Source organism: Cucurbita moschata, unplaced genomic scaffold (genome assembly GCF_002738365.1).
Source record: "Cucurbita moschata cultivar Rifu unplaced genomic scaffold, Cmos_1.0 Cmo_Scf00008, whole genome shotgun sequence".
Lineage (NCBI taxonomy): Eukaryota > Viridiplantae > Streptophyta > Magnoliopsida > Cucurbitales > Cucurbitaceae > Cucurbita > Cucurbita moschata.
The window spans coordinates 1,821,124-1,831,039 of NW_019268524.1; the positions used below are offsets into that span (position 1 = coordinate 1,821,124).

General features: G+C 35.7%; 2 protein-coding genes across 5 annotated transcripts; one reads left to right on the forward strand and one right to left on the reverse strand.

Moving 5' to 3' along the window:
- On the forward strand, positions 1–3,982 carry LOC111445991 (U-box domain-containing protein 7-like). 4 transcript variants are annotated; one of them, XR_002710978.1, is made up of 4 exons: positions 1–776; positions 1,260–2,198; positions 3,034–3,077; positions 3,701–3,982. XR_002710978.1 is itself a non-coding variant. In XM_023084583.1 (3 exons), exons 1-2 carry the CDS (start codon positions 196–198, stop codon positions 2,170–2,172), a joined length of 1,494 nt encoding a protein of 497 aa, XP_022940351.1. In that variant the 5' UTR covers positions 1–195; the 3' UTR covers positions 2,173–2,198; positions 3,034–3,291. The 4 variants fall into 4 exon arrangements, 2 of the variants coding, with proteins under 2 accessions (XP_022940351.1, XP_022940350.1); XR_002710977.1 differs by having other exon boundaries at positions 1,260–3,077; XM_023084583.1 differs by lacking the exon at positions 3,701–3,982 and having other exon boundaries at positions 3,034–3,291.
- Positions 3,983–5,291: 1,309 nt separating this feature from the next.
- LOC111446714 (stromal cell-derived factor 2-like protein) lies at positions 5,292–8,324 on the reverse strand. Its single transcript, XM_023085648.1, has 6 exons — positions 7,946–8,324; positions 7,201–7,341; positions 6,933–7,073; positions 5,918–5,967; positions 5,706–5,835; positions 5,292–5,636 (listed from the first exon to the last, which is right to left on the reverse strand). Exons 1-6 carry the CDS (start codon positions 8,051–8,053, stop codon positions 5,553–5,555), a joined length of 654 nt encoding a protein of 217 aa, XP_022941416.1. The 5' UTR covers positions 8,054–8,324; the 3' UTR covers positions 5,292–5,552.
- Positions 8,325–9,916: the final 1,592 nt, after the last annotated feature.

Sequence of the window (9,916 nt, forward strand, 5' to 3'; positions counted from 1 at the left end):
CTCTTTTCTAGTTCTGAGCAGAGTGTGAAGCTCTGCAAAAACCAAACGAAATTTTTCAAGGAGATCGAAGAACGGAGCAAAATCAAGGCAATAATGCATTTCAATGTTCTTCTTCTTCTTCTTCTTCCTCTGGAGATTCCTCGCGGTGTTCTTCTCTCTGCAATCTAGTTTCAGAAGCAGTTTCCGGTTTCCGATATGGTCAAGTGTGAAAGAAACAATGTCGGATCTGTAGTTTTTGACCGAGTTTCCACTTCCACTGCCGCTTGCGGAAATTTTCGCCTTCGTACGTCATTCTCCGCTGCTTCATTCCGTAAGAAGATTTTCGACGCTGTAAGTTGTAGCGGAAGTTTTCGCTATTGTTATCACCACGACGGCGATGGTACTGTTGCCTCGGCGATTAAACCGGCGTCCGAGATTGTGAATGAACGGAAGTCGGTGAGGCCGAAGCGGTCCAATGCGAAGTCGGAGAAGCTGTTGGATCTTCTGAGGTTGGAGTCATTTCAGGAATCGAAGCAGGAGATGGAGGAGGAGGAGGAGGAGGAGGATCTGGAGGAGTTCATATGCGTGGTGAAGAAACTGCAGGATGATGATTTGGTGAAGAAGAGAGCTGCTGCGAGTCGAGTTAGGTTGCTTGCAAAAGAAGATGCAGAAGCGAGAGAGACGTTCGCAATACTCGGAGCCATTTCACCGCTGGTTGGAATGCTTGATTTGGAAGACGATGAATCTAAGATCGCCTCGCTTTATGCATTGCTCAATCTTGGAATTGGAAACGATATGTAAGTTCTCTTTTTCATTGGAATCTTCCGATTTTGAATTGTTTATTGCACTTTCTTCTCTCCATTTTCTTGATTTTCACATGTTTTACTTAACGCGCGTTTTTTTAATCGGTTGTTTTTTTGTTCTTTCTTTCTCTTTCCTAATCTCCATGTGTTCTTCATTCTGCGTGGGATTTGTGATTATCCAGTTTCCTATATTTTTGTTTGGGTACTGAGGAGTCACTTTCAGTATTCTCTCCAACATGTTTCTGCGATTTTTTGTTTTATTGATGCTTTCTATTCCAAGTTCTATAAACTTCTGAATCCATTGTGATTTTCTCCAGTGACTGATATGTGGATGCCCTTGATGTCCTTGTTTTGTCTTAATTCCCCTACCACATGATAATCTTTTTTTTTTAATCTAATTTACATACATAGATTGACAACTTTATTTCTGAAATTATGAGTTCTTAGGATTTAGTTAATTGGTTACCCTCTTTGCAGGAACAAGGCGGACATTGTCAAAACAGGTACTGTTCACAAAATGCTTAAGCTGATCGAATCTGATAATTCCATAAATCCATGTGTCTCCGAAGCCATAGTTGCAAATTTCCTCGGCTTGAGCGCATTAGATACCAACAAACTGGTAATTGGGTCATCAGGTGCAATTCCTTTCCTGGTGAAGAACTTATACGACCCAGACAAAAAAGGTAGCTCACAAGTCAAACAAGATGCTCTACGTGCGCTTTATAACCTCTCTATTTTCCCATCCAACGTTCCATTTATCTTAGAAACCAAGTTGATCCCATTTCTTCTAAACTCGATGGGAGACATGGAAGTCAGTGAAAGAGCTCTCTCTATTTTAAGCAATGTGGTATCAATCCCAGAAGGCCGAGAAGCCATAAGCACTTTTCCAGATTCATTTGCGATAGTAATTGATGTATTGAATTGGGGTGATTCGCCAGGGTGCCAAGAGAAGGCCTCGTATATTTTAATGGCAATGGCGCACAAATCTTATCGTGATAGGCAGGCAATGATTGAAGCTGGGATTTCATCCGCTTTGTTGGAACTAACTCTTTTGGGCAGTACGTTGACTCAAAATAGGGCCTCGAGGATATTGCAGATTTTGAGGGTCGATAAAGAAAAAGAGATATGTGATTATGGTTGGAATTCTTCTGCTCGAATTTGTGGTGGTTCATCTTCTTTTACAAACCCAATTCTTGGTTCTGCAGAAGTGGAAGGATTGGATGATTTGGTGAGTGAAGAGAAGAATGCTGTGAAGCAATTGGTGCTGCAGAGCTTGCAAAACAACATGAGGAGAATCGTTAGGAGAGCGAACTTACCTCAAGATCTTGTGCCTTCTGATCATTTCAAGTCCCTCACATCAAGCTCCACTTCAAGAAGCTTGCCGTTTTGAGTGCCTAACTGCTCGATAATTCTGAAGTTAGTCGTCTCTCTTCATAAATCCATTTATCTTGTGCAGTTTGTTTTTTTTCTTTTTCTTTTTCTTGTGGGTGTTATTTAACTAGCCTTATTGTTCATCATAAAGTTAATTCGACTCATTGTTTATTATAAATTTAATATCACAAATGTATTTAGGATTTGTTTAATAATTTAGGTTAAATATATGCTCTAGTTATCATTGTTATGATGTTTTTGCAATTTAGTTTCGATGGTCTAAAAAGTTTTAATTTGGTCCTATTGGCCAATGGTATGAGCTTACATCATATGCTATTTAATTTCTAACACCATTTTAGAGGAAGATCTGAAACATTTCATCTGTTTTGTAGCTTTGTTCTCTTCTAAATTTGCATGACAATGGGAAATACGTCTTTATTACAAGTTATCTTGTTCTCCCAATAAGTTTAGGTTCATAAAATCAGAACCATACCAAATGGGGAATAGAATTTAGTGATAGAACATAGTCGAGGACTCTTGGAGATCCCAATTATTCTTTCTTGTTCCTCATATACATCACTGGCCCCGTAGAATTTAATATTAGCAACACTGGTACACATATTTCTCTTACAAACATTATTTTTCCTCCTACAAAGTAGAAACCTGAAAATGCTATTTATTTATTTTCCTTGAACTTGGAAGGTGTAGCTGAAACAGGTACTGTTCACTGCCCCTTCTTGTCTCCTTCCAACATCTTTGCCTCTTTCTCTCCAATATTTTACTCTCTATCTCAGGATCTTCTATAACATTTCTTAAGAACTTTATAAACATGATAGGATTTGAATTATACTAACAAAGCTACATTATATTTCTTCTTCAGGAATGATGCAGTTTTCCTTGTAAACGATGATGCGAGCTGTAGAGGTAACATCTCTACTGCAAATGTAGCATTATGCTACAGTGCTTTTAATTCAATATAGATTTTGAAAGTTGATCTCTGCAACTTCTTTATTTTCATTTTCAACTTTTGGGTCTCTTTAACTTTGGACTAGCTAGCTATTCTATAGGTCTTCTGCACAAAATCAAGTTCTAACTTTCCCCAAAGATGTGATATATTTATTAAAATGAGGTGCTGCAATTGCTTTGTTGTTAAACCAAAAGTAGCTGGGACTTGCAATAAACAAGGGGAAGGAAGTGGAAGGTGTAGGCAGTAAATGTGTTTGAGAATTATTTGAAAATGACACCCTCTCCCTGTGCCTCTAGTGGTCTAGCAACAATAATTAGAATTATTTGGAAATGCACCTGTTTGACAATAATTTTTCTAAAATTAGTATTATTAAGTAACTTCATACCACTTTCATTTATTGTCTATCACGTTAACAGGAGTATGATACTTTCATTTATTGTCTATCACGCTAACGGGAGTATGATACGTTGATAGGCTGAGAATAACTTGTGTGTCTCTCTCAATTCTTTTTTTATTTTCATTGGGGATTTGATGTGTGAAGTAATGAGAATTATGATCGGTTGTTGAGTTATTTATGAAGGTCTTATCTCGAACAATGAAGATGGAATGAAAATCCTCCTGAATATCAAGTGGGTGGCACTTTGAGTCTTAGAAACCATATAGTTACCTGGACATTGATTTTTATTTAATTTTGATGTTCATCATCTTCAGCTGCTGCTGCATTTGGAACTTTAAAGCTCCGGGTGCTTATTTGCTTATACTTAATAAATGGTGTCTAGTAGATTTGTGTTTGTGTTGCGTTGTCCGACAGCGATTGTGTGGGGCATTACAATTTGTGAAATCTTAAGGATGTTTCTTTGGACATTGGATCTAATTTAATTTTCATATCATATTTGTTTCCAAACTGGAAAAAATAAATTAATTAATTTTTTAAAACTAAAAAAGTCAAAGGCTATCAAGTGAATATTTAATGGAAAATAAATGTTTCTCAACTTTTGGAAGATTATTTATTAAAACCCATTATTATTTTTATGTTAGTCATTGTTTAATTGTTTCTGTGATTTTTTACTATGCTTGCTTGAATTAGAAAAAAATGATTTTTTATTATTTTTTATTTTTTATTTTGAACTAAAATTGATATCTAGTAAGCATTTTATTTATGGATGATTTTAGTCACAAATATTGGCATAAACCATTAATTTATATCAAGATTATGTGTTTTTTCAAATTAAAACTTGCATGAGATGAGTGAATTTAAAATATTTACTGTTTTTCAAAAAATAATTTAATAAAAATGACAAAAAGGAAAACATTCTCTCTTGAAACGTATTCATTAGTAATTATACTTAAATTAATTAGAAATAGAAAAGAAACACTTTCCTTAAATGAGACTTGGAAACTAATAGCCTTCCCCTTCCCTTTTTCTTGATTCCTCCCTCCAAGAAAGAAAAGCTAGATTCCTCTCTTTCAAGAAAGAAAAGCAAAATTGTAACGACCCAGATTCACCTAGATTCTTCTCTTCAAGAAAGAAAAGCAAAATTGTAACGGCACAAATTCACCTAGATTCTTCTCTTCAAGAAAGAAAAGCAAAATTGTAACGGCACAGATTCACCGCTAGCAGATATTATCCTCTTTGGACTTTCCCTTTCGAGCTTGCCCTCAAGACTTTAAAACATCTGCTAGGGGAAGATTTCAATACCCTTATAAATGGTGGTTTGTTCTCCTCCTCAACCAATATGGGACATCACAATCCACCCCCTTCGAGGCCAGCGTCCTCACTGGCACTCTTTCCTTCCTCCAATCGATGTGGGACTGCTCCCAAATTCACCTCCTTTGGAGCCTAGCATCCTTACTGGCACACCGCCTCGTGTCTACCCCCTTCGGGAAACAGCGAGAAGGCTGGCACATTGTCCGATGTCTGGCTCTGATACCATTTGACCGAGATCCACCGCTAGCAAATATTGTCCTCTTTGAACTTTCCCTTTCGGACTTCCCCTCAAGACTTTAAAATGAGAAGGTTTCCACACCCTTGTAAATGGTGGTTTGTTCTCCTTCCAACCAAAGTGGGACAAAAAAAAAAAAAAAAATCCTTGATATATGAATTAATTTATAGTAATTAAAAACAATTGGCCGAGGCAAAAGACCAAACTGCCCTGGCAAGGAAGAGGAGGTGATTGAAAGTGGACGGTTCTTTTCATTAAATATCAGTTTCCCCCCAGAGTTGAACTATATTATCCAAAATACAGGATGTCACTGTAACATACCCTATCAATGAACAGCAGCAATCTATGGAAGACTTCATCCACATTTCTTTAAGTAATAATGATCAGCTCAACTTCATGTAAAACAGGCAAACAGTCTCTCAATATTTCAAGAACCTAGAAGTAGCCTGATTTTGAAAGTTAATACATTGTTATCTCACCAGAAAGTTTCTACTTCGTCTCGGTGATTGGGAGGTAAACGCCCTCGGCAGCTAACCAGACGTTGTCAGCTCGCTTTTCTCGGACTCCACAGACCTGTAAAGCCATATAAAATGGTTAGGAGTTCTCACTTCCAAATCACTATCATTTGTTTGTTGTTCTCACCTCCTGCTGCCCTCCGGCTATGCGGCTGTACTTCTTGTCATGGCTGTGTAGGTAGCCATTGGTGTCGACGTGCTGAAGCCGAACTCTCTGTTCTTGCTTCCATGTCTTCCCACTCCCTTCGATCATAAGCCTATTGAATTTTGCAGGTGAGGAACCATTCGTTCGTATCGAGATGCGTAGTATACATTTTTCAAAGAAAATTATTGTCTCACCTCCAGTAGTCCCCAGTGTCGGAATCAGAATCTCCACCAAAGCAGCTGACCTGCACCAAGCAGAGTCTAGAACCGTTATGGAGCATAAAAGCCATAATTAGGATTTGAAATCAAAATTGTCATGTCTAATGACCATATATTAATGGAAAGTTGGAAAGCATGACCAGAAATTGGATCCAAAATCCTCATATCCCCCAACCATATACAATGAGGTATGCATATGGAATAAGCCAATTGCAAAAACAAGTCCAACAGAAAACATGTCATCATAATGACTGGGAAAACTTTGATATCGTTCAAAATAGAAAAAGTGATTCAGAACTAAAAAAGACATGGCATGAATGTCTTGTAAAGGAAAGCGTCATAAAAAACGAAATGATAATAATGTCATACTATAAAGTTAAATTTTGAAATGCATTTGTTACGCAAAATATAATGGCGACCAACCTCGACTTGGTTTCTTCCGGAAATTCAAGAACAGAATCTAGCATAGGGCAAAAATTTATAAATGCAGAATGAAATACTCAACCAACGATTCTTAGAGCTCGTGAATGCCAGAAATATAGTACATGTACATTGAAACGAACAGAACATTCTCCAAACAGATGAGGCAGTCATATACTAGAAAAGTTTGGGCAGGTAAGAAAAGATGAGGAAAGCACATATTAGTTCTACAAAATGTATGATCCACTATGACTTTCGTTAGTAACTAATAACTGAATTCTCAGGAATATAATCCCAAGTTCAACATGCATCGCAAACAGATTAACTTTCTACCTCCATGATGCAGAAACAATGTCGAGCTCAATAAATGCACTTGAAGAATGGCAGCGTTGAGCTTATATTATTAATTCAATCACCGTGAAGTAAAACCGAAAGCAACCAAAAAAATTCAATACAAGAGGAACATCACAGCAGCAAGCAGATAATATAAAGAGATGAAATGCAATCGACGCATGTGAGATTATCCAGTCCTCAAAAGAATTGTTAAATGTGAAATACACAATTCAATAACCTCTAGGTTTCCCGATATTGGGGATGCATGCAGGTGGCTGTGCAGCCATTTCCTTGTTTTCATGTGTTGCAATCTGATAATTGTTCCACTTTTAATGGTGTCTCCCTGTTTTGCAGATGTCCCAGGCTGAGGTCTTACAATCTGCCAATGATAAACTTGTTACAGTTGCAACCGAAACACGAAAATACTAGAGGGGGAGAAACAGATGACAGCTTTTGTTCCACATGGAAATGTGGAACGAGTAAAATTGCAATGGGAAGAGATTTACCCAGTAGCTATTGGAATCGTCAACATTTGGAAAACCGGTGACCGACTGTTGCCCACTACCAGAACCATAAGGCACGTCGTGGGAATGCAAACGGAATTTAGTTTTCTCGTGCATTAGCTTTAGCACTGTCCCATAAGTAATCTGTCAAACAAACATACCAATCAATATATCAACTCCAAGTACAAGATTCACTTACCCAATTCAAGCTTTGTTCAATAGATTAGGATTAAAAAATTACAGGAAAGAAAAAAAAATCATTATCTGCTTAAGAGATGGATTCATGTACACTTTTCAGTGAAAAGAAAAAACCAAGCGATTTCCATCGAATTTTCTATCTGCGTTTGAGAAGATTCCGAGTGCTTCACACTTCTAAGTTCAATTCCAATCTATATTGCCGTTTTCCTCACTCATCAATAATAATATCTTTCCTCGTCCATTTCATTTGATCACTCCTACGCCAAGCAGGAAAATCCCAAGAGAAAATCCAAATCTCCTTAAACGACGGCTTCCCGCACATTTTTAAGCAAATGAAATACGAGGTTGAAAAGTTAAAATTGATTTTCAATGTATCATCTATCTACCTCCTTTTAGTGATCTTTTTTCATCTTTCATGATTTATAGTTCAAATGGAATCAACATTGTCGATTTACTAAAAAACTTAATCATAAACTTATAATCAGATTCCAGTGCAAAAGAATCGATGCAAACACGAACAAATCGCTTAACAAGGTTAACAGATTCAAACCTCAACGCCCTCGGAGGATGACGCAGCAGAGGCAGACGACAGAGAGCCATGGTCGAGATCAAGACCGAGGAAGAGAAACAGCGCAAGAGCGAAGAAACCGATAGCCATAACGAAAAGCAAGGCGATGAACCAGTTACGCTGCCAGAAAGGCAAATCGGAATGCGACGGCGAAACTCTCTCTCTGTAAACGATCCTCGTCGGCGTTGACGGCGGAGGAGAAGCGGAAGACGAAGGTTTTCTCCGAGACAAACCTGAGGACCCTGAAGAAGCCACGGTTGATCGGAAGAACTCGCCAAAACCAACGACGTGAATAACGAAAATGGAAGAATTTTGCAATTTCGATTTTGAGTTCGATCGGTGGAACTCAAAATTAGATTTAAATAATTAATTAATCCTTTTTTTCTTTACGAAGTCACGGAAATCGAAGTAAATTGGGTTTTCGACGTGGTTTGGGTGACACGTAAGAAACCTCTGTTCTAGCCAATTGAAAGCCTACACGTGGCATTTGGATGATGTGGGCTGTTTTTATTGGTTGGAATTGAGTCTTCTCTCCGGTCTCTGGGAAGCTTTGTCGACACTGACGTGGACTTGTTGACTTTGACCTAAACACAGTTAGTTAAATTAAAAGTTGTGTTTTATTATGTAATTGGACATTATTTATAAAAATAATAATATTTATTTAATTTTATAATTATTTTTTCTCCAATATCTTTTAAAAAAAAATTATCTATTTAAAATATAATTTTTTAAAATATATTGAGTTACAAAAATTAATTAAAAATTTAAAAATAAATAATTAAATGTTTTACCAACTTGAACCAACCTAACCCAAAAATTTTATGGTTGGGTCGAATTATTATATAGTAACAGTTCCAACAATTGGATCTAAAAAATGTCTCAACCGATCCGAGCATCCTTAGTTTGAACCTCTAATTTTTTTATTTATCAAAAAAATAATTATTTAATGTTAATAAACTTCGTGTCGTTATGAAATGATATATGGCAATAGGAATGATAGTATCGGGAAAACTTTCCTATTATGTAATCAAGTCAAATTTGCATCTATATCGAGATAAAATTGACACGTTTTTCAATACAAGTAGTTATGAGATTCCAACTTTTATTCTATTGATAAATTTTAGGCAAGTATGAAATAATTTGGTAAAAATATCATTTTAATCCTCGAGTTATTGGAATTATATTTTTCGAGTTATTGGAATGAAGTGAATGTAGGAACGATTGGACTGTGCTCGAGTTAACATTACAATTAGTTTTGGAGGAAGATCGTTAATAGTTTGTTTTAAAAATACATTTAAACTTTAAAAAAAAAAAAAAAAAACCTTGAATTTTTTGTTAAAAACTTCAAAAACACCCTAAAACTTCCGTAAAAATTAAAAAAAAAAATTTAGGGTTTGTTCCACATTTTAAAAATATTAACGAACTTTCAAAAATAACATTAAAAAAAAATTTATGGCGTCTAACATATATAATATAAAATATTTAATTTTTTTTATATAAAAATTAAGGTGTTAATGCTATTTTTAAATTTTCGTATGTATTTTTTGAACACAGTATTAACGGAAGAGTATTTTTTAATTTTTTTTTTAAAGTGGAAGATATTAACGAAACTTTTGAAAGTTTAAAAATATTTTTTAAAGCGCTCTTAAAAATATTTTTTAAAGATTTTTTTAAAAATTTTAAATTATTATTGAGCCTTTTTTTAATTCATCTAGCCATAAATTATTTAAATAAGAACGATCACTGATTATAATTAAAATATCTCGTACACATATAAATTAAAAAAAAAAAGAATTTAGTATGAGCTAAGAATATTAATAAACCTAGATAGCTTAGCACGTATCTTAATTCGTTAAGCTAATACAAAATACGTGAATCCGACAAATGTACGAGCCTGACAGGTAAACCAATCCAAAACGTCACTTCCTCCGACGGTGAATACAGTAGTTAATT